At 38.8% G+C, this 23,845-nt stretch overlaps 6 protein-coding genes and 1 long non-coding RNA gene across 11 annotated transcripts in view; 4 read left to right on the top strand and 3 right to left on the bottom strand.

Annotated features, from left to right (window-relative positions):
• LOC100116047 (zinc finger protein 729) overlaps positions 1-5,612 on the top strand; it is a 66,497-nt gene extending 60,885 nt beyond the window's left edge. For all 3 annotated transcript variants that reach the window (XM_016986387.2, XM_016986384.2, XM_031925774.1), the window contains one exon: positions 5,158-5,612. The gene's annotated coding sequence lies outside the window, so the exon portion shown is untranslated. The remainder of the gene's footprint in view (positions 1-5,157) is intronic.
• Positions 2,628-4,989, bottom strand: LOC116416663. The gene is made up of 2 exons (XR_004226992.1): positions 4,885-4,989; positions 2,628-4,083 (listed from the first exon to the last, which is right to left on the bottom strand). It is a non-coding gene; the product is annotated as an uncharacterized LOC116416663 (long non-coding RNA).
• LOC100115976 (rab GTPase-binding effector protein 1) lies at positions 4,890-8,826 on the top strand. 2 transcript variants are annotated; one of them, XM_001600499.6, is made up of 8 exons: positions 4,890-5,613; positions 5,720-5,866; positions 6,054-6,161; positions 6,248-6,669; positions 6,779-7,290; positions 7,389-7,785; positions 7,869-7,985; positions 8,062-8,826. In XM_001600499.6, exons 2-8 carry the CDS (start codon positions 5,791-5,793, stop codon positions 8,215-8,217), a joined length of 1,788 nt encoding a protein of 595 aa, XP_001600549.2. In that variant the 5' UTR covers positions 4,890-5,613; positions 5,720-5,790; the 3' UTR covers positions 8,218-8,826. The 2 variants fall into 2 exon arrangements, with proteins under 2 accessions (XP_001600549.2, XP_016841870.1); XM_016986381.3 differs by having other exon boundaries at positions 4,931-5,613; positions 5,689-5,866; positions 8,062-8,686.
• Positions 8,827-8,961: 135 nt separating this feature from the next.
• On the bottom strand, positions 8,962-14,041 carry LOC100115938 (amyloid protein-binding protein 2). Its single transcript, XM_031925775.1, has 9 exons — positions 13,331-14,041; positions 12,352-12,465; positions 11,968-12,218; positions 11,706-11,885; positions 11,379-11,634; positions 11,175-11,299; positions 10,805-11,084; positions 10,557-10,722; positions 8,962-10,454 (listed from the first exon to the last, which is right to left on the bottom strand). The coding sequence occupies exons 1-9, from the start codon at positions 13,475-13,477 to the stop codon at positions 10,228-10,230; spliced, it is 1,746 nt and encodes a 581-aa protein (XP_031781635.1). The 5' UTR covers positions 13,478-14,041; the 3' UTR covers positions 8,962-10,227.
• Positions 14,042-15,147: 1,106 nt separating this feature from the next.
• LOC100680304 lies at positions 15,148-17,309 on the top strand. 2 transcript variants are annotated; one of them, XM_003424756.5, is made up of 5 exons: positions 15,148-15,318; positions 15,445-15,734; positions 15,818-15,976; positions 16,293-16,626; positions 16,836-17,309. In XM_003424756.5, the coding sequence occupies exons 1-5, from the start codon at positions 15,282-15,284 to the stop codon at positions 17,033-17,035; spliced, it is 1,020 nt and encodes a 339-aa protein (XP_003424804.1). In that variant the 5' UTR covers positions 15,148-15,281; the 3' UTR covers positions 17,036-17,309. The 2 variants fall into 2 exon arrangements, with proteins under 2 accessions (XP_003424804.1, XP_032457649.1); XM_032601758.1 differs by having other exon boundaries at positions 16,751-17,309.
• A 576-nt stretch (positions 17,310-17,885) lies between these two features.
• On the top strand, positions 17,886-21,406 carry LOC103316436 (phospholipase A2). The gene is made up of 6 exons (XM_031925637.2): positions 17,886-18,625; positions 18,713-18,952; positions 19,669-20,042; positions 20,477-20,676; positions 20,754-20,826; positions 21,289-21,406. The coding sequence occupies exons 3-6, from the start codon at positions 19,762-19,764 to the stop codon at positions 21,377-21,379; spliced, it is 645 nt and encodes a 214-aa protein (XP_031781497.1). The 5' UTR covers positions 17,886-18,625; positions 18,713-18,952; positions 19,669-19,761; the 3' UTR covers positions 21,380-21,406.
• LOC116416635 (importin subunit alpha-9) lies at positions 20,867-23,552 on the bottom strand. The gene is made up of 7 exons (XM_031925636.2): positions 23,012-23,552; positions 22,705-22,917; positions 22,436-22,617; positions 22,162-22,357; positions 21,933-22,095; positions 21,713-21,844; positions 20,867-21,616 (listed from the first exon to the last, which is right to left on the bottom strand). Exons 1-7 carry the CDS (start codon positions 23,384-23,386, stop codon positions 21,504-21,506), a joined length of 1,374 nt encoding a protein of 457 aa, XP_031781496.1. The 5' UTR covers positions 23,387-23,552; the 3' UTR covers positions 20,867-21,503.
• Positions 23,553-23,845: the final 293 nt, after the last annotated feature.

Below are 23,845 nucleotides of genomic sequence, written 5' to 3'. Positions count from 1 at the left end.
TTAATATTTTGTCAAACTATATTTCTACTCGAATAGTCATATTTACTATGAGCAATATTATATTTGCTTGTAGTAAATATAACTTATTTTGTCGATATACTTGTTCTACGAATACAATTTTCGAAGAATTTCCGATTCGTAGCCATATTTTATAAATGTTTCGTCTAGTCTAGGCTAGTTTTTTTCAATACCGATTTTTTAGAGCTAGATGTCGGCAATGCCTTAAGAACTTTAAGTTTTTTTTTAAGTATTGTACTAGTACATATTTGTGAGTACTCGTTTCCTGGTTTCTCCAACACTGTTTATGCTATACTGCAAACAATACTATATGTATACATGTATATTTTAGCTCAGCTTTTTGGCTAGGCGGCGGTTGGGAGACGCTTGGGCTGGAGGAAGTTTGGCTAGTGTCGTTAGGAATGGAAAAGTCGTCGAAGATGACGATACGTCGGTTGGGGTTATTTGCTGGCAGTCGCTGGGAGGGCATTGGACGGTATAAGGTGGGTCGGCTGGTGTCAAAAGAGGTGAAAGATCCGTCGAAGGTGGAGATGCCTCGACTTGTACTCGGGGAGTTAGTTGTGGATTGATTAAACAATCGAACATTTTCCTTCGATCCCATGTGTAGGCGGATTTTTTGGCGCAGTGATCGGCTGGATTTGCAAATGGATAGCCATTTACGGGAGACTAGGGCACAATTGAGCAGAGAGTCGTTGTCCAATTTGGATAGGATTATTTGAGAAATGTCTACAGGGTGGTTTTTCAGGATGTCCAGGTCTGGTTGGTCGCCGTCTGGGGAGATCTGGTTGATGAGGATCATCAGTTGATGGAAGGAGTCCATTTTGATTGGTTAACTTTGGGGGGCTATTTATAGAGGCCATTGTGACACCCCATCCGAAAAAAGTTGACACCCCTCCCGAGAAACTCAGAAAAATAATGACACCCACCCGTGAAACTCGTGAGCGTGTATCGCATAAATTATCGTTCTTGAGCGAACAGTAATTGCACTTGAACAACGCAAAGTCAGTCAGTATAGCATGTTTGTACATACTTTCATACATGAGTGTATACATGTGTAAAGTTAGGCTACCTATACTGCAAACAATACTATATGTATACATGTATATTTTAGCTCAGCTTTTTAAAAATGTATTATACATGATCCGAACCACACCGCTAATTTATTTCATTTGTGTGTAGTGATAGATTTCCGTTCGAAGTTACAAGGTTATCGTGAATGACACATAATAATAATTAACATAAATTATAAATAAACACGTCAACATTTCCGATAAAAACTTATGATTATGCAAGCAAGCTCATGATAAAAAGTGTAGATGTAAAAAACCGCTTCTAATTCTTTGGCGCGTTATATGCTTCAATACTAAAATTGTTTCGACCCACATAATTGTATAAAATACTTATAAAACGTTTAGAGAAGTGCGTCCAAGTGCCATATCTCCTGTGCATGGCTGCGATTTCGAACAAGAGTCTCCCTAATGCACGTATTCTACATAAAATGGTGGCCGCCCTCGGAACTAAACGGTTGCAAAAATGTGTACCCTGTATGGGAAAATGACAAAAAATATTTCTTATGAAATCCCTAGGTGTTTAAAATGCTTGTAAATTTTTGTATACATCAAGGGCACTGATATTTATCTTTCAAAAAAGTTTGCGCCGGCTTGAAGCAATACCAATTTCTCACCAAATTATTTTGTATAACTCTCCATACAAGCCAATATATTTTAGCAAACCAACAGTTCTCAGTTTTGCCGCCAAAAGTTGCGCTGATAGTAAATTGTACACAGACCGAATACTAAATACAGAAGTGCAGATAACGGAGATCGGTTGTTACCGTCGCAGTCATTTAATTACTTGTTGCATCTCAGCTGTTCATATTCGCGCCTTCTTTAGTATTTTTTTTCTTTATCAACTCAAAGTCGCCAAGACCTATAAGACGAGTGGGATTTGAATCCCAGGGATGACCCTACTAAAAAAAGCAGATGACAATCAGCTGATTATTAGCTGATAATCATGCCAAAATGTCAGCTGATTATCAGGTGATATCAGCTTAATATTTGTATTTAAGCTGATAGTTACAAATATGCGTTTATATGAGATAAAATGCTAATGATAATCAGGTGATAATCATCAAAAATTTTTTAACCTTCAGTATATTTAAAAAATTTTTGTCGAAATCAAATTATTAAAAAATGAAAATTTTGTCGCTCACAGCCAGTGTTTTGATGTTATCATCTGGATGGTAAAACCGTATTGGCCCTCATTATGTGAATTTTATAAATTTTAGTCAATTTAAACAACTTCGAAAAAATATACTGAAGGTTAAAAAAATTTTGATGATTATCACCTGATAATCAACTGATTATTATCATTAGCATTTTATGTTATATAAACGCATATTTGTAATAATCTGATCCCTGATAATCAGCTAACGTTTCGGTATGATTATCAGCAGATTTTCAGCTAATAATCATTTGATTGTCATCTGCTTTCTTTCAGTAGGGGAAGGGCTCAGATTATCATACAAATCGTCTATAATATCGATCTTGTGCAAATGACCGCATTATGTCCTATTGTTCGGGTTAGGAACGGAAAGATTAAACTTGGAGTCCGTGTATATATGTATAATTTATTTAGGTACATAATAAGTCTCGATACAAGTTTACAAAGTTGTATTCGCAGTGTCACCTTAATCTAGGTCATCTCTCTACTACTCTTGACGAGAGCTGCGAACGAAGTGTCGGTCCGTTAGAATTTTCCGCCGAGCTGGGCCCTGCTCTTCCCCCTCTACAGGGTCGTTTCTCCCTCCTTGTCCTGCTTGGAGGACTGCGCGGGGGTGGTCGTTGCTTCGTGCTAAGAATCTCGTTGCTCGACCCCCCCCCCCCCCTTCTTGCTCCATAGTCAACGCCGCCCTCTCTACGACCTCCGGACACCACCGGAGCAACGGCACGCCATCTTCGAACTCGCGTCCTATCGCGACGCCATCAGGTGACCTACATTTGGCACCGTGAGCCTTTGCTCCCTCGTGAGGTCTAAAGCCTCCTCGGACTCCCGAGCGTTAGGCGGACCTGCATTGGGCACCGGGAGCTTAGCTCCCTCGTGAGGTCAACAAGCCTCGTGGAGTTGCCGACGAACTGTTCGGCGCCGCGTCCGCGAGTCGATCGGCTTGCGTCCGTGCGATGTGAGAGGGCGCGCTCCGGGGAGAACAGGCTTCTACCTCAGCATTCAAATCTGCGGGCCGACTTACGGTTCATTCATGCATACATCCATACACGCACGCATAGCCCACACATCCTACGCTTACAGAATTTGTGTAGGTCCTATACGCTGGCGCGCTACACGTAACATACCTCGTGTAGCACGCAAATCTAACACGCAAACCCGCACATCGCATATCGCACTTTTGAGCCGCTATGCTCATCGCCATTTTCGGGGAAGCAAGTTTTCTGGAAAGACGCTTTGCTCTGTTAATGCCGTCGTCGTGCGTTGCCGCACGTTCGCATCGAGCGATTTTACTAGCTATCGTCCGAGCGGTCCCGACCAAAAAACTCCAGCGCTGTCTGCGTCGTTTACGCACCGTGCTTTCCGAGCGGCTTTTCTTTCGGGACGCGCTTTATGACCGGTCCCTTTTCAATTGCGGGTCTCTGGGTTTTTCCTGGCCCGGACCTTCCATACGGCCGGCCATTAGCGCGCCTCGCCCCGTCGGACAGCCACGCTTATAGCGTCACACGCCTGGATCGCCGTGTAGCGCTTGGCCCTCATAAAGGCCCCCTTTTTAATCCGGAACATCTTGGCCCTCATAAAAGCCCCTTTTTAACACGGAACACCTATAAAACGTACTTACATACAGTGCCGTTGCCAGTTTATAAGAGTTGGTTCATATGTATATAGGTATGCGCTTGTACACTGCAATGTCTGCTGTTTGCGACAGTCAATGCAACTTACCAAGAATCCATCAGGCTAATCGTGCTGTGCCGATTTATCAGTCTACAGGTTAAATAAATGCCGATTTTCCTCCGTACGATCAACATTTGTCCAAATAAAGGAAAAACTTGGTTCCAAAAACTGCAAGAAACAACAATTAATAATGAATTATATATACTTATACCAGCATCCCTCATGATCATGACATGTTAACTTATCAAAAAATCATCGCGGTTATATTATGCACGCACTACTTGCGTATTGCCCCTAGTGGAAATAAAAAATGTAATAGTGTAATAAAATATAAGAAAATGTAACAAATCGTACCATTTTGTACGTTTTTGTTGGATTTCGGACCTTTTTTACGTTTTGTTACAATTTATTACAAGTTCATTGATCCAGGATTTCATGGGGGTCTCTTCTTTGAAACGACAAATGTAACAATACGTAAAAAAGTATAACAAAATGTAAAAAATTGTCTGTAAGCGTAATATTATATAAGAAAAATGCGACTTTTTTATTTTCTTGTATGCATTGTTATATTTTATTATAAAATTAATAATAAAAAAAATATATTGACTATATAATGCGGTAAAATAACATATGTAATAAAATGTAAGAAAGTGTACAAAAACGTATGTGAAAAAAGGTCCGAAATTCAACAAAAGGTATAGTATCTTACATTTTTTTACGTTTTATTGCAATTTATTACAATTTATTACATTTTTTTTCCACTAGGGGCATATATTATTATACTGATTCTCCACACAATTTACATATGCATCAGGTATACAGCACACAGCTTGAAAGTTCATGTAAGTAGCAAAACTATTCACCGATAATATACATCGCTGAATACTTACTTGTATTTGAAAGTACTTACCTCTATATACTCACTACAATATGTAACGGCGACGCAATTAAGTAGAATATAATACTTACAGTATTTGCCAGACGAGTGCGACAGCTCGCGGACGAAGTCTCAGTAGTATTGGCTGTGCACTGTACAGTCCGTCTCTTGTGCCGCTGAGAAAAGTGAGGTTAAGTATAGTCGCACTATCCCCAAGAGAGAGAGAGAGAGAGAGAGAGAGAGAGAGAGAGAGGGAGGGAGAGGAACGATGTTCGTCTCTCGACGCGGTGTCCATTTCATTTTATCCACCGCATGACTCACACCTTTTGCTGATCTCCGCAAGTTAATCTTTTTCACGCGCGCAGCTCTCCTCGCATCGTCAACGCCAACTGTCGCATCAGCGAGTTTTCGCAAATCGCGCGTCCTTGACACATCGACCCATCCGACACCGTGTGATGCATTAAGACGCTCGCCAAAAGTACTCGGTTACAACTTACTTAGGTACTTGCCTTGTGTAATACCGCAAGGCACTGGGTCATCTTATATCGCACACCGAAGAGACAAGGGAAAGAAGCCCAGGCAGCAGCTGCTCGAGGAAGATGCCAAGCAGCCCCTTCGCCGCCACTGCCTGTACGCGAGACCTCCGCTGCCGGGAGCGATGACTCTGAGCGACGTCGTCGTGGGCTATGCGTGTCCCTGAAAGGAAGCCAACACGATGAGTCGTCGAGTGACTGCTGCTTTTTCAAGCTCCAGGAACACGGTACTCGAGTAGCCAGCAGGAGAACGAAGCCTGTACCTGCTTTGCATCGACAGATTCAAAGGTGATTTACAGTGCCCCTTGAATTGTTATATATACTTACTTAGACTTCTGGAAATTGGATAGATTCCCTTCTTAGCTGTTACAAGTGTTGCTTTGTACTGTTGCAGGATTCCTACGATCCACTATAGTGCCATCACTTTTTGACTAGATCTTCTATAGATATTTTTAAGGCGCAAACATGGAGTCAACGGAGTCAGGAGCACAGCCAGATCAAGATACCAAAGAGGAAACTGAAAACGCTCCTGATGCTACGGGTATATTAGTATTTGTATTTTTAGTACATCTCAGAATTTTTCTAGTTATTTTTCTTTGTAACGTGAGTCATAAAGTGCTAAGCTTTACAACATAAGTTTTATAAATGTTTCATCTTTCATGAGCATTAGTTATGAATTTTGATAAATGATATTTCTAGCAATTTTAAAATTTGCAAATATTTTACAGAAGATGTACATGAAAAGGTAAAGAGGTTGGAAGCCATGAAAAATCAAATGCGTGAAGAGTTTGATGTTCAAAGAGCCAAAATGAAAGAATTATTTTTGCAAAAAGAAGGTAAGAGAGACTAAAAGAAATGTAATTTTATATCATTAGTTTGGAACTCTACTAAACTACTCTGCATGAAATGCTTTTATGCGTAGAAGATGCAAAGAAACAAATGGAAGAGAATTCAAAGCTACAGGAAGAGAATTCTAAACTACAGCATGAATTGAATGAAGTCAAGAGTCAATTGCTGATAGTTGACATAAAAACCCAAAATGATATTGATCTGGAAAAGCGTAAAGCTGAAGATGAAATAGCTTCTTTGCAACAAATAATTACATCTACTGTTCAGGATTCTTCAACAACGAGAAAAGAATATGAGAGTAGAATTAGTAAACTCAAAGAGGAAAATAATAATTTAAGGTTACAACTGATGCAGAGTTCAAGTCTTGATGGACCTCAAATTTCTTTGTCAACAATGACAAAGTCATTAGCAAAAAAAGTAGCATCTCAGTTAGGTGCTGATTCGTTATCTCTTGGTTCTGAGAATGAAGATAGCTCATCAAAAAGTAAAAGACATGTAAGTATTGAATATATTTTAAATACCTATCTGATAAAAAGCTATATATAAAAGTTTTATATTAGAGAATCTAAAATGATGTACATAATGGACATTTTTACAACTTCAGGCTGATGAAGATGCTGAAGTATTACGTTCACTGGTTGTGCCGTTAGAAGAAGAAATTACAGCTTTAAAAGAAAAATTAAGGACGACAGATGACGAATTGCAAAAGTATAAAGAGAAAGAGGAGCAAACACATAATAAACAATTAAAGGCGAAAGAATCTGGTTCTTGGGAAAATACGTGTGATATGTGTTCTAATTACGAAGCTCAACTCCAAAGAATGCAAATGGAAGCTAAAGATCTTAAAAAGCAGCTCCAAGAAACTGAACAAATGTTACAAAGTCAAAAACAAGATTTAGCTAAGGAAGTTGAATTTCGTAAAGGTATGGAAGAAAAATGGAATGAAAAGAAAGAAGAACACAAGGCTGAAGTGACGAATCTTACCTCGTCGGTAAAATTAGCAAAGCAAACTATTGACGAATTAAAGCAACAGTATAACCAAACAAAAGAAAGTGTGACAAAAGAATTATCGCGGTTGACAAAAGAAAGAGAAGAAGTGCAAAAACATTTAGAACAGTAAGTAATTAAAAAAAAACTTTAACGATAAAAATTAAGCGTTCACGAAATATTTTTAAATTTATCTGAAAAAAATAACTTTAACTTATTTATTGCAGACTCCAAAATCAAAATGAATACCTGATGGGCAAGCACAGTAAAAATTCTGAACACTATCAGTATGAGCATATAAATATGCCAAATAATGTGGAAGAATTGCACGTCAGTATCCTTCAAATTCGTGAAGAGTTAATTGTGGCTACCATTGCTAAAGAAGAAGCCGAAAGGAAGTGCAGATCACTAGAGTGTGAACTTGAATTGTTGCATGATCAAATAGAACAAGATAATCATGAAAAAGAAAAGAAAGAAGCTGAACTCCAAAGTATGATTGAAAGTGCATCTAAAACAGATTTAGTTGTAGCAGAATTAAAACAACAAATAACAAATCTGCAGCAAGAGTTGAATACAGGTGAACAAACTCAAAAGGATTTCGTTCGTCTTACTCAATCATTGCAGGTATAAATATCACAAATGTCCTTCTACATTTTTATATTTTTCAAAATATAAATGCTAAAAGATACTAATAAATCACTGTTTAGGTTCAACTTCAAAAAATTAGAGATTCGGAAAAAGAAGTTAGGTGGCAGTATGAAGATGATGTTGACGAATGTCCAACATGTCACACAACTTTCACACTAGCAAAAAAGAAAGATAAGGTATGATAAATAACTTTTTTTTTAATAAAATTTTAATAGTGAATATCCTATTTCTAATTGATTGTATACCTTGCAGATGCATTGTCGACATTGTGGTCAAATTTTCTGTCAGTCGTGCCTAAATAATGTTGTAAAAAGTGGACCAAAGCAAAGACCATCAAGAGTATGTAATGTATGCCACACTCTGTTGGTGCAGGAAACTGCTCCGTATTTCAGTCGAGATCCTCCCTAAACGTTCACAAAAACCAATCTGCTGGACTTAGTTAGCTAAACAAGTGCAATATCTTTTCAAAGGAGCTAGACCAGATAACGATTTTGGAGAAATCTGATAAGAACGAGTTATTTTTAAACTTCATGCATCATTTCCTTTTCTTTCAAAGTACTGTTAATATCGACTAATAAAGTTAATTTAATATTAAAAAGTAAATATTTTAAGCGTTTTAAAAGTCACGATTTCATGAAAATATATGAAAAACACATTACTAAATAATTGAAATAATTGCAAAAATGTTGGAATATAAATTATTTTGCATCATAGGACCATTCAAACCAACTAAAGAGAAGCTAAAATATCTATTTTTCATATATTTTCATAGTTATTTCGAAAATTCTTGGATTGTACAGTGAATTAGGTATCAATCGAGTTTGTGAAAATTTTGGACGACAAAGTATAATATACGACTTCTTAATATTATTAAAAATAAAAAATAAATAAATAATAGGTTTATTCTGATTATCTGACAGAGTCAAGTGATAAAAATAATTGTCAAGTATCTTGTAAATATGAGACTGTACTAATTAAGGCTTAATGTCGTTTGAAAGATTAAAGCTTTTAAATGTATTTATGTTTGTAGTTATTTACTCTACCTACTTCTTTTATGAAATCATCATTTTCAAAGGGAAGTAATAAGTTAAATGATGTAAAATTATTAATAACAGGTCATGATACAGGTAATCACAGAAAATTAGGTACATAAAGACTTTACAAACTCCACAGAATAAAAATCTATGGAATTTATTTAATGAGCTATACAAAATTTCAAATTCCACATCACAGTCTAGTTGTTACAATTAAATCCATTTAGTAATTTATTTGAACACAAAGAAAAATATAAACCATTTTTTGCATATTTCTATGACTCGACTATATTATTTATTTAGATATGAAAGTTTGGTTTTATTGACAAAACAACAAAAACCACTTACAAATGTGACAAACGTTAATGCCTTGCAATTTATCGCAATTTGTATTAAATTACAAACGTATCTTTAAAAAGTAATCGATATATGTACATCAAATAATAATAAATCTTAACTTTAAGCAAAAAAGCTCTAATTTTAAAAAATATTGTTTTGTGCAACTTAAAGATTTAAAATAAATATTTTTTATACAAATTTCTGTTATGCACAACATATAAAGAGAATATTTTTGATCCTTGATCTAAAGGAAATTTCAGCCTTGAAAATATTCAGTAAAGGATACCCAGCTCTTATTGAAAATTTTGTACATATTATTTCAGAAAAAAGAAAACTAAAAATTATCATTAGGCTGAAATTTTTCGACGTTTTCCTATACACCGTCGAGATTGATATTTTTTCAGGAAGATAATAATCCCTTTATAATTTAACATATTATAAATATATAAAAAATATTTTATGTAATAATTGATTACCGAAAAAGGTGTGAATTTTCGCATATCATAAAAAACAGGCTTTTCTCGCATGTAAGATTGACAAACCTGCTATATTTTCGTTTATGAACGAGTTGTGGATAATGCACTTTACTTTTATTGATATAATTCTTGACTCATATTTTCTCTTATAACTATCATTCAAAGATCTCGTGTTCGCAATCTTTTTATTCTTTTAAGACGTTGCTGTCTCGAATTCGGACGTACATTTTTCTTTTTACACGAACTTGAATTATGGAATAACCCAAAGCAAAGAGAATAATAGAAATGGTTCTACGTCATTGAGTATCAAACTCGATAATAAAGATGCATGCGCAATATAAAGTGTATAGTAGATAAAATTTAATACTCGAGATATCGAGATGTCTCGCGACAAGGGACTAAACTTTTGAGTGTCATAAGAGAATACAAGGTCAGTCACTCAATCACAACTCGCTTGTTCTACTTTAGCTCGAAAGTTTTACAATTTTTGTCATAGCGAGACTCGCTAATGTGTCCCAGTATAAACTCTCCAACCAATAATTTTTTTTAATAATCTCTTTTTCACATTATCACATGGAAAAAAACGCATTTATTATATCTTCTATAGGCTGTGGACATTTTTGATCAATCGGAGGCTCATCTAATTCGGCGTGTCTATCTCTCAGTTCTTTCCAGTGATTAAGCGCATCCATGTATTCCAAATATTTGTCGGTTTCTTCGAGTTTTGTATAAACGTGTAGTAAACCTCTATAATCGTATTCTAAACCACTATAGCCTTTGCCAAACAACTTAAGGCCTAAAATAAAATACAATAATCAGTTTTCAAAAATAAAAATAGTAATGATTAAATACTATATGATAATTTTCTTTGAAATATCTATCGATAAATGTCACTTACTTATAGCAATACTTCGATAATATAATTCCTCCGCGTCCCGATATCGATTCATGTGAAAATTATAGAGTGACGCCAAATGACCTATGCTTAAACCAACTTCGTAATCGTCAGAACCTAATAACTCTTCCTTTATATTGATAGCTTTTAGATGCATCTCTTCAGCTTCCTACAAAGATAACCATTGTTATTATAAATGATACCATATATGATCAGTTAAAATATTATTTATGCATAAAACTAGAACCAACCGGAAATCTCCGCATGCTTTGATATAATCTTCCTAGGTTTCCATAGTGTTTGGCAGTTTGTACATTCCTTTCTCCGAATGCAGTCTTGGCTAATTGTAGCGCGGACAAATGGAGAGATTCTGATTTGTGTAACAAATTTGGTTCTGGTCCAGGTGTAGGTGCAGTATCTAAAGCAATTTCTTCTAAAATAAGGGCTTTAACCCTTTTGGCACTGGCTAACATTAAATGTTCAGCAGGTAGTAACTTCTCCATAATTGCAATGGCTTTATTAGCATGAATACTGTGAATAAAGGTTTATAATATTTATACAATTGCTAGACTCATACTAAAAAAATTGAATTATATATAAAAGAATCGTGCATCAACATACATTGCTGAATTAAACTTTCCTGAGCTATATTCCTGTACATAAAGCGCATATGCTAAATCCTCGTGAGCTTTTGCAACGTGAAGATTATATAGACTAAATATCGATTTTCTTATGTCCAAGGCAAACTGTAAAATTATACGCTTGTCAATGACAGATTTTGAATAAAGATAATCAACAAATTAGAAATTTAGTTGAAAAAATTACGTTATAAATTGATACACTATTAACAATACTATCAGAATTCAATAGGTAAAAACCGTAGTCAATGAGAACATCGCTGTATTTAGGATGGTCAGTATCGAATATTTCTCTAGCAAGGTATACTGCTTGTTTGATCAGTAAACCTGCTTTTTGAAATTCTCTCTTGACCACGCAAGATTTGGCAGCTTGACGAAGAACGTTGATAACAATATGACCCGGAATAGATGGCGTTAACTGTTTTAATGCTTCCACACTCCACCTGAGATATTCACACAAACTATAAGAATTCATAAGATCTTTAATCAATTAAATTAAAAAAAAATGTATTACTTGTATGCTTGGTCATATTCGCTTCGAATGAAGAAAAGTACACCGAATTCGGCATAAAGAGCAGCGTGGTTAGTATTCGTGTATCCAGCATTTTTGAGTTTTTCAATAGTTTGTAGTGCGAGTTGGTATGTTTCAGCTGCTCCTGTAAAAGCACAGTAAGCTGCTTGTGCATGAAGTAATCTGTAAAAAAGAACTTTGATTATTAATCCATCATTAATATTTAAAAGTATTTATGAATATATATTAAGAATTACACACTCACTTGTGACAACAGTCTAATGTGCGGCACCAAGTGTCAGGATTTTGTGGGCCTAATATACAGAGGTCTTTGCAAGCCGACAACACTTTTTCACTTTCTAAATACCATCCTGCATCACTGAGAAATCCTCCAAGGCGTAGACCTAAATTAATAATTCTTTCTTGTGCATCTAAATTATTTTTATTGCTCTGACAGCAAAGTTTGTAGCTAATGGCTAGTTCAGTTCCCACTTTTGTACCATTTTCCATCAAAGCCTGTTAAGTAAAGATGTTAAAAATTACCCATTTCATGCGATTACGTAAGCTATAAATATCATTTGTAAACTTATCTAACTAATATCAATGTGTAAAAATCTGATAAGACTTTATCTTACGCAAAAAAGATTACCTGAAAGCTTTTGAGTAAATGGATACGTCTGTTTGTTACTTTGAGCATTCGCAAAAGTATATTGAGATCGCTGAATTCAATTCCAAGAAGGAATAGTTTTTTATCTTTGTAGAGCTGAAACAAAATTAATATTTAATGATTAAGGTATTTTTAACAAGCGATCAATAAATATATGAGTATGTTATGTGTTTTGAACGAAGAATTACACAATCCAACTAGGTATATATCATCTATGTACGTTAGTACTTAAATGCAAGTGAGGCTATATCTCGCTTACTGCAAACAGTATTATATATGAATACGCCACTGGCAAAGTTATCTCTAGCCTTCCATTTTACTTTTTGCTTTGTGATTCTACCCCATCTAGAAATATGATATTCGAGAGGATAAAACAAAAGTCTAACGTTTTTTCTCCACTACTCTGCGGAGAACATTTGGTTGATTAAATTTATCAAGAGAGAACAACATTCTGTGTGCCAATGAATAGATATTATATATCTCAAAGAAGGGAAAAAAGAAAAAGCTCATAAATGGCTTGGATACGTAAGTAGTCTGGAAAAAGAAATGAATCGAAATGTTGAAAATTGTAAAGTAACAATTACACATCGTAGCAATTACATAGAACAGTTTGTAATTTCAGTTAGCCATTCAGCGTTGTAGCATCAGCAATAAGGAAAAGACAATTCAATGCATAGGAGTCAGCTGAAAGGAAGGAAAGTTATGTTTTGCATCTCTGACAAGGCACGCGCGCGCGGAATATTGCAAGTTATATGGAATACGCACGAAATGACAGTCTGGTTGAGTGCACTGCACACAATCTCGCAGCTGTATCATAGGAGCGAGAGCAAGAGAAGACGATAACGAGTACAGAGGACTACGTTGTCGATAGGAGTCGCGTTAAATTACTCAATGATACATATAGGTATATACAGAGAATATGAGAGGACAACAACAATAAACGAGTAAACGAGTGAATCACCTGGTAATAGAGGTCAAAAAGCACGTTCTCTGGCAGAAAGTTGAGATACTTTTTGTAGGCGATAAAGTGCTCGGCGACCGCCGACACGCTGAGCTCGTAGAGGCTCTTGGTGCTGCTGGTCGTCTTGGAGTCGTGAGCTTCGGCCATTTTCCGCGGCTACGAGACAGCTCGTGGGCCGCGGGCGGGAGGTTAATGAATGCTGTACTGTCTTGTTCTCCCTGCTGCTGCTAGCTTCCTGCGACTACGGAAGCCAGATTGGTCCCACTGGCTTCTGCCGGTTATATACGTATATCTAGGAAAACACGCAGGCACAGCACAGCAACGTATCAGCGCAGGCTGTATTTCTGAGTATTGCACAGATTCCCAACACCTGCACACGCGAAAAGCGATCGTCGTGTCGCACACGCAGTAGCGTCGAGCGATGACACACACGCGAATCGAATATACTCTGTCGCTCTCGCTCGCTTACTCGATCCGTCTGCGTCTCGCTCGCTGCTTCTCTTTTCCGTTGGGCTTCACATACTCCGCGTACAGCACTAAGTATATAAACTAATCCGGACGGCGACGGCTGCTCTGCGATGAGACGGCTGCTCTCTGCGTTCCTCTGCCCTGTACACGGATTTCTTTGCGCACATATGTTCTCTCTCGAGTTGTCGCTTCGTCTCTTTCCCTCCCTCTAAACCTCTCTCTCGCGACTCGCGGACTCGACTCGACTGTATCTGCGATAGTAGCTACACCGTGCACGCATATACGCATACCTGTACGCTATGTGTGTGTGTGTGTGTGTGTGTATGTGTGCAGTGAACGCTCGAAGCGGAGAGCTGCTGATGATCGGCTGTTTGCCTTAATGCGCCTTGCTAAGGCGAATAAGCACCAGAGAAAGCGATTCTTCCTTCTGGAGAAACTGTTTATGACACTGTGACACTGACTGAGAGTCTCACAATTGAAAATCTTCATCAGATCGCAATATCTCTGCCCCTTCATCGCGGTTCCTTTGTCAAGTTTGGCAATTTTTCAGATGCTGAGCGCATAGACGTTGTCGCTAACATATTATATCTTTTATTATAAAAAAAAATTTACAGTTCTAATTACATAATAACATCTATAACAATAATTTTATCATCTGGTTGTTTAGCAATATATTTTATCAATATTCTTCGTGATCCTGTAATTTGAAATGCAACAAATTATCAGCTTATACTCTAGGCTCTACAGCTCTATTATAGCGTTTCTCACATCTCATGATAGCAACACAAATCTCGTTTAGATCTTCCGAAAGTTTGCTGGTCAGAATGTTAATTTTATCATATGTTTATCGCTATGTTATTCTGTTATAATCTTTTGAATTACTCTCGCGATCCGATGTTCAAGGTATATATATATATATATATATATATATATATATATATATATATATATATATATATATGTGTGTGTGTGTACATATTACCTATATTATTTTAATACAGGAAAACAATGTGTTTTTGTATTGTATAGATTTTGTCATACTCGACAATTATAATATTCTGCGGCATAATATTATATTCGAATATTTTTTGAATTATATAAATGCAGAATTAATCAATCCAGTATATGTAAGTATAAATTTTTATTTTAACACGTTTTTCATGTAACACAATAAGTCCGCAGGTAATATTACATTGAAATATATATTCATTGAATGATCTTCCAGTCATTTCACAGTTTATACATCGCTCAGCACATTTTTAACTCGATTTCGCATAAATTTCATGGAATTTCATATTCGAAGTGGAGAAATAGAAAATGACCGACTGAAGTTGCACAAGAGTCAAATCGAGCCTATATCTATATACAAAAGCTCGCGTAACTACGTGGCTTACTGAACTCGCGGCTTTTCGGTACGCAGTCGCGAGAGCTAAAAATGTGCTCCTTAGACTGATCCAGAGCTGATCGTTCATAGCGTAACCAAATGATGGAAAATCAAGAGAGCGGCTACAATCGTCAAGGTGAGATACGTTCTCAATACTAAGCTGCTATTCGAAAAGTGTAACCTCGTATGCGGTTCAATTTGTTTCCAAAGACACGAGGATTCGAGAGTTTAAAATGATAATGAAACGTCCAAAAACGCACAGATAGAAAACTCGAAAGCATCGCCGACTCTGCCGCGCTCTGTCCGAAAAAGTCTCAGGAGCAAGCGTTGACCTGTTGGCTGTACGTTTCGCGCAGTGAGCAGCTAGCGGGTCAGGAGCACGGCTTACCGCGAGCCAGCCTCGAGGAGACGATACGCGCCGTCGAGCCCACTTCAGCCTGGCACGTCTCCGAGACGCAGTGCGGCCTGATCGCCGGCTTTGCGCGAGAGGCCGACGCCGACAAGCTTCTCCAGCGCGGCGACCTCGAGGCGCTTTTCGGATGCGCTGTTCAGGTTATATGCTTTGACGAAACATTCATTGTCCATCGGTCGAAGTGAGAGGACTGCAGTATATTTCGTGCACGATCCTTATTCAGGTCGCTCGTTTTTCCGATCGAGACTCTCGCTACCGGCAAGCCGTTCTCCTGCGCGACGTTCCTTGGGCCATTCCCATTCAGGATGTTAATTCAGCGCTGGCCAGACAAGGCATCGCCACCGGAAGCGTTGAACGATTGCGCCATTACGTGCGCGTCGAGGTATAAGCGAGGGAACGTAATCGAAAAGTACTCGATATCATTCGATTATAATTGATTATAATCTGAGATATTCCATCGGCGTGGACCCTAATTCGTGGAATAACGCGTGCGAGAAGTTTTAAACGCATCGCGGGATAATGATGCTGTACGCGCGTGCGTGTGTACGTACCTACGTAGAGAATTGAAGATTGTAAAACACGTTTCAAAGCTTCCTAAACAAATTTCCAGTTACCCGCTGTTATTATTATTGCGGTTTCGCAACCGTGTCCTATAGCCATACACAACTTGAAAAAGAGAAATACACAAAAACCTGCAGGTCCTCGACTCGAGCCAATACGAGCAGCTGCTGCGCGACGGTCTGAACTTCTACGGAGCCAGCTTCGTCGCGATCCCCGAGCGCTGGTGGCGCGGTAACACCACCTCCGGGGCTGCAGGTCCGCAGAATGGCCAGATCCCGGAAGTTCCTTCCAACCAGCCGCCGACGGAGGACGTTCTCCAGTGCTACCGCTGCCAGGGCTTCTGGCACGTCGCCGCCAACTGCCGTCATCTGCCGCGATGCGTTCGCTGCGGCGAGTACCACAGCGTCGACTTTTGTCCCCGGCCGAGGAACAATCCGATATGCTGCCATTGCTCCGGGCCGCATCATGCCGGTACTATAGACACTGCTTATAAAAGATACGCAGACTCCGCGTGCGTGTATAGTGGCCAGTTTCTAACTCATTTCGCGCAAGCGAAAGTCAAGATCGGCAACTTTCGATTTCCCTCCGATGCTAGTTATTTCCTCCTCGCGCCACGACATTCTTACCAGCGCAAAAGCAGCAGCGATCTCAAGCGACGACTTTTCGTCATCTCGTTCAAGGCTACCGCCAGTGTCCCGTGCGGCTGCAGCTCCTGAACTCGACGCCGGTCAGCCTGACTCTCAGCACCAACCGGTTCAACTCGGCCTCGAACCATCTGCTCTTTCCTCAGGGAAAATCCGGCAATGGGAATAACGCCACCGCCGCCAACAACAATAATGCCTCGGCACCGGCTACCCAGAGATCCAATCCGTCCGTCTGAGGACGAGTGCGGTTTGCGGCGACCGAAATTACCGGCTCTCGATTTTTTACCGATTTTTTTGCCTTTTACACGCGACAAGCTCTCAAGAACGCCTGACGCTGCTGCCGAATAACTTTTTTACGCCCACTTATTTTCTTACGCATCTTTTTGTACCCCCGCGCGAATTCGCTTGCGACGTCGCATAGCGAAATACCGAGAGCACACAGTGTACAAGAAAACGATTTCTATTGTAATACAAGTACACACCGAGTGCAATAAAGACGAGATAAACAGACGTACTGAAAGGGAAATGACGCGCGTGGCGTGAAAGCAATTATGAGCAGCTTTACACCGTTAAATCGGCGCTACCTATCCTCGTACACTTTTTGTCATCGCTCGCGAGGAGAGCAGAGCGACAAACGTCCCACTTTCTTCGGCCCAGTCTTCTCTCTGACGTATACAAAAGTAGGTTCTCATCGCTGCGCGTACGATCGTTTTCTCTTTCTCTCTCTTTCTAGCTCTACGTCGGCGCTTCCCTCGATGAGAAATGTTCCGGGTCTGTAAACACATCGGCTTATACCTATATATATATATATATATATATATATATATATATATATATATATATATATATATATATATATATATATATATATATATATAACGTATTAGTCGCGCGTCGGAGAAATTCGCCGAGCGATATCTGTGCGGCTTTCTTTGCGAGAGGAGACTAGTTCGCGCTGTACTGTACACATGTATGACTACTGTCTGGGTCAGAGAGCTGAGCGTGCTGCAATAACGATCAATTTGCGATTTTAACGCGTTATGCAACGGCGTTTCAGCAGGCGTTTTAACGACGTTTCGTGTTTTTTTTTTTTGTTTTTTTTTCCTATACGCGATGGTGGTATTGCGTGAGAGAGATTACAAAGTGGAAAAAATTATCCTATATAGTTCCAAAATCAACGCAAAGCCCGTATACACAATCATCCATAATACACCCGCAGATCAACGCGGCGCCGGCACGAAAAAGGCACATTTTCAAGCCACACATAATGCTCTTATAATAAATGGCATAACAGCGTATGAGCGCGCAACGTAACACAAACGCAGAGTCAGTTCACGCGAGCGCAACCGTACGGGATCTCAGGCGAATCGGCTGAGCATCGCGCGCGCACCATATTCATATGGGGGGCAGTTAGGCGAAAGGCTCGAAAACGCTCCTGCGCACGTGTGATGCGAGCGAACAACGCTTTAAAAAGCTGCGCGGAGGAAGGGGCCGGAGGAGAAAGAAAGAGCAGCTCGCGGCTATGTCCAAGGAGTCGCTTTGATACGCCAGTCAGTCGGTTCGCGTTGCGCGCATTGCAGCCACATAGTATAAGGTATAGCTATCACGAGTCCGTGCGGTATCGCGCTTCTTGCATTATACATCGTTGCATATTCTATATTGAGATACGAGGAGGAGTTGGAAAATTCTTCGTGCTTCGGAGTTTCATTGTTTCGTTGGGTATCGCGCACGTTTCGCGGAGTTGATTTTTTGGACGGGAGCCTCGAGCGCGCTGGATCAGTTTGGATTTTGGCTTCGACGCTGCACGACTTGGAGAGCTGTTTGCTGTGAGTATAGTGATATTTGCACTTGATTGAATTTGATTGGATTCCTGTGGAAATATTTCTAAGGACACTCGGATAACGAAAGACTAGTTTTCTCGTAGGATTTTATCTTTTCTTTTCCAAACTCGTCTATGCAGAGGAGGGCGAAAAGTGAGAACGAGATGATAATTAGGCGATTTCACCAATGACGATCGGAGGATAGAAAGGTCGCGCTATAGCGCGTGCGCGAAATGGGAAAGCCGCTGGATCCAGCCGGTGCAGCTCAACGCTGAAGCGAAGGAGACACAACCCGCCGATTTTCCGAGCCGATTCCCGCGCTGCAGTCTCGAGGTGAGCATGTCCCCTTTACTCGCGGACGTTGGTGCTGTCTTGTGTGTTTGCGCGCGATAATTGCGCGACCGCCCGCCGCAACTATATAACTGTGCGTCTTACAAGATATCGAGGATATACACAACTTTTCTTTTGAGGAGCTGATAAAAAATCGCTCCGTCATTACATATCACGGACCAAACATCAGCGTCACTATGGCTACTCTTAAAAATTTAAATTACGTTACAAAATCTTCACTGATGAAGTAATGCGCGAATGTAGCTTCGAAAATCGATCCAATAATCGGTTTGATTTCATTAGCCGAGCTTTTTGCAATACAGTGTTTAACATTATTGTTTACGTACACGATAATACGACAGTTATCAGCTAAACTAACAACGTCCGCACTTTCTCCGCCGAGATTTACTGTATTTTAACGAGAGCCGGACAGCGCAGCAGCCACTCGTAAAAGTCACTCGTAAAACCAAAGAGCTCTCCGAAGAATCTCTTTCTCTCTCACGCGTGCGACTAGGTATCAGAAACAATACAAGGGTAGACACAAAGCGGCGCCACCAACAATGCACCGCTCGAAACGAACTCGATCATCGGTATCAATGAAAATCACGCGAGCTTGCGTCTTGTGCTCCAAAACGATTTCCTCTCTCCCTGAATCAGAAAATCCTTTTTTTCATCAGTCATACTTTTTTTCTTTGTCCCCTCGGCTCCCATAAATTTAGCGCCGGACCGTAGTAGCCTTTGTCGCCTCGATCCACGATCGCTGCACGCAGTGCACCTCGAGACTCCGATAGCTGACAACGAACAAAAAAGAAATGCTGCTGACTGTCCTGCTGCTGGCGCTGGCCTGTAGTCCGAGTCTGCAGGAGCCGCTGTTCTCCTTCCCGACGGGGCTGGGAACGTCCACGACGACGACGACGACGACGACGACGACGACGACGCCGACGACCAGTGCCTTCAAGTGTCTGCCACAGTTGCCGAGTTTGAATGAAACCGCCGGCGAAAGACGAGCCGTCTACTACCACGATCAGATCGTGGCCGTGGTTGATGTCCGCGGCGAAAGGAAGCTGGTCTACTGCGAGCTCATCGAGGTCTAGTGAGTATAGATTGCCTGTATGCTTGTATACAAAATATATTTATGCCTCTAGCTTTCGATTAGCGAAAGTTATTTTAGCGATTTCTTTACTCTACTATACGTATGCGATACCCATAATGTACACTCGTACTACGTATGTTATGCTTTTATAAGACATAAAGCATCATGATAAAATTTGTGTAGAAAAAGCTTTGCCACGCGCTGAAAAAAATCAAGCAAAAAGGTTGGGAAAAGTAGTACAGCAGTAAACTTTTTACTGGCGAGAAAAATCTCACAGCAAACACGGCTGCATTTGAATAATTGATAGTACTGTCCAAAGGTTGGGTTTTAGCATCATGCATTACACAAAGAGTCCTATTTTTTCTTCGAACGGTGATTACTTGCCACTTGCTTAAAATAGAATTGCAACATAACGAAAATAACTTTTAATTTAGCGAGCCAAGCGAAGCCGAACAACTCCTCAGAAATTTGTCCACAACGTTGAAGCCACATAGGATTTCATTCAAGGATATTATAAAATTAATGGACAAATGTGACAAGTTGGATGAGAACCCGTCGAGGGCTCTATCCCTTTCCACTGCAATAGCTGAGAAATCGAAAGGAGGCAATCCCTTACTTGCTGGAATCGTTCCAGGTATGCCAATAATCAATGGATCTGAATTTCATGCGTTCAATTTCTTTATAATCTACAAATTATTCGTTTATTCGCAGGTACCAAGTGGTGTGGAACTGGGGATATAGCAAGAAGTTATCACGATCTAGGATCCAGGACGAGAATCGACAGGTATATGAAATTTTATAATTGTACCGCGAGCATCAACATATATCATTCAACTTTATATTTCAATTAAACTTAGTTTTATTTACAAAAGATCTTTCCACTGACCGTTGAATAAATTAACGATAGCATATGCATATAGTTAAAAAAAAATCAATATTTATATCTTATTTATAATACTGTTGTCGCATCTGAATCGATTATCAATAATATCGGAAATCTTTTATAGACTAACTATTTGTCGGAAGGCAAGCACTTATCGATTACCATAATAACCGTAGAACTTTACTATATCCTTAGTAGGTTAATATAGTTGACGTCAATCTTATGTATTTAATTATACGGCATCTAAATGCAATTCATGTATTGAAGTTTAAATATTGAATAATTAATGTTTACTTTATAATTTAACGGCGTGACAAGATTATTTATTAAAATTCAATGGCTATTTGCCGCGAAATTTTTCAGATGCTGTCGGACTCATGATCTGTGTCCGGTGAAAATTCGGGCGTACAAAAGACGATACAACCTTGTTAACAACTCATTCTTCAGCAAGTAAGTGTGCCAAACGACTATAAAACATTCACTCATTAGAGTTTTGTAAAACTCACCACTGACTATAATTTTTGCAGATCTCATTGCACTTGTGACGATACTTTCTATGAATGTTTGAAGAGTATTAATCATGTATCGGCAACCATCATTGGTAACATATACTTTAACATTGCACAACCACCCTGCATAGAAAGTATATCTTCTTCTTCTTCTTCTTCTGAGGATTCTAAGCAGTTTGTTCCTGTAAAAAAAAGTTTTTAATTTTATAAGAAAACTGTTTTATAATTATGCTTTGTGATATGAGTGCTAGTGCGGTGCTATTTATTGTTTTTAATACCTGATATTTTAGGATTTTTACTAGTTAATGCTTTGTAAGATTTCATGACGTTCGCAATATTGATTTGCAAAAAGTCAACAATATTTTTTATTTGTTCCCTAATAGACTCCACGGGGTGATTGTACAAATTACCTAATTTGTAGAATATGTTATTATTTATAATCAAGCCACTTACATTTCAAATTGTTTTATATGAGCTAAACTTTTTATGTGCAATTACCTATAAGCCATAATGTTTCAGTTTTAATATGAGGATATTCATTAGCTAATAAGTCTTCGAAAAAATTACTGTTTACATAGAACTCATTTTGAAATAAATGACTTGCCACTTCTCCAGTTGGTTCTGTTACAAGATTAGTTAAAATCCTTAGGGAAGCTGTAAACTGAAAAGGAAAAAAAACGTTACTACCAGAAGTTATCATAATGGCTTTTCTAAATTGCAATCATACCTTGTCAATATTTTCAATTTCATCTTCGGAATTTGTAATTAGGAAATCGCAAAGGGCAGGAGTACACTTTATCAAAAAATCATATTTTTTTATATCTTTAGATGATAGTAATGCCAGCAACCACAATGTATCATGGTCAGAGATTTTTGGGTATTTTGCAGCCAGTATTTCCCCAACTTGTATGATGTCTGTTTGTCTGATAAGCAATGACGTGTTATAATTGTTTTAAATTTACATTTTAATTAATTTGAAAGTATTTCCAAAAATAACTTACTCTATCATATGGTATCCTGTATAAATATATCGCAATAATGCATAACTTAATGCTGGGAGAAGCTCATCAGAGCTTTTTTCTGCAACTACAATTAATGATTTTATGCAAGCTTGAGCATGTAAAATTTTAAATGCTTTTGAACTTCTGCAAGCCAAATTTCCAATTGTCCAGGCACATACTTCCTAAAAAACATACGAAAGTTTTTCTGTAACAAACATAATAGTTTGTGTATATCATATAATTGAAAGAAAAAAACCTTATTTACTTACAACTAAAGGCTCATTTGCACTTTCTAATTCAGCTATGAGATATGGACCAACAAATTCAGTGAGTGCAGCGCATGCTTTTGAATTTCCCAAAGATAAATTACAACAGCAATTTGCAGCTGCCAACTTTGCCTGTGTCGAGCTACCTGAAAGATCTCTACCTAATGCTAGAACTGCATTGGCAACTTTGAAAAATGCATTGATATGGTTTTCACTCTGAAATAAAGTTATCTCTGGTCATCCTGCGAGCGTATCTATACGTATTGTATTATTTTGCAATTATTTTGCAAAATTATGTAACTTAACTTACTTGTATTAAAGCCATTTGAAGTGCACTATAAGCTTGAGCATCGAGAGTTTTTTTTCTAAGTTGTATCGCTTCAGTTTTGACAAATTCTGTTGTGTACTCAACGTCACAGAGTTGTTTTCCGAGGGCTGTACGAAATTCGTTAACGCTTCTATCCCGATACGTCTTTCTCCTGTGAAAATGTACTCTTCGTAATTCATTGCGAATGAACTGTATTGTCACATCGTCGATCGGCTTTTCCTTTTTGACACGTTCTTTCGAAACTTCTTTGATGGATTCTTCCGAAATTTCTTCGACCGGATCTTCTGTAATTTTGTTGGTGGCTTCTTCTAGAATTTTTTCGACGGGTTCTGCTACACTTTCTTCAACAGGTTCCATTATAATTTTATTTACTTATAAATTCGTATAAAAATCTAAACAAAAGAAGTCGTTATGATTTGCGGTTAGCGACAAACACAGTGTTTGCGCGGAACGGGGAGATGATAATGGAGAATATGGAGATTGATGAACATAACCTCCCTGCGTATATGCGAGAATTTAAGTATATATATATATATATATATATATATATATATATATATATAGTGAACAGCTGATCTCAAGACCCAGAAAACATCCGCGCCCCGAAAACATCGTCCCGTCACAATGCTAGCGCATCGACAGCATGCGTGGAGCACGCGTGCTCCGTTCCTACGACGTCGTTGTGACCGAAATGTGCCGTCAATTTGCTCAGAATGTGCGTGTGGGCAAAAAGGCAGCACGCATGCCGTCTTACGTGCCAGCATTATGCTCGACTTCGTGCTTGCATTTTGCGGACATTTTTCAAAATCCGTGCTT

This window comes from Nasonia vitripennis (assembly GCF_009193385.2).
Source record: "Nasonia vitripennis strain AsymCx chromosome 3 unlocalized genomic scaffold, Nvit_psr_1.1 chr3_random0004, whole genome shotgun sequence".
Lineage (NCBI taxonomy): Eukaryota > Metazoa > Arthropoda > Insecta > Hymenoptera > Pteromalidae > Nasonia > Nasonia vitripennis.
This window is presented reverse-complemented; position numbering and strand designations above follow the sequence as displayed.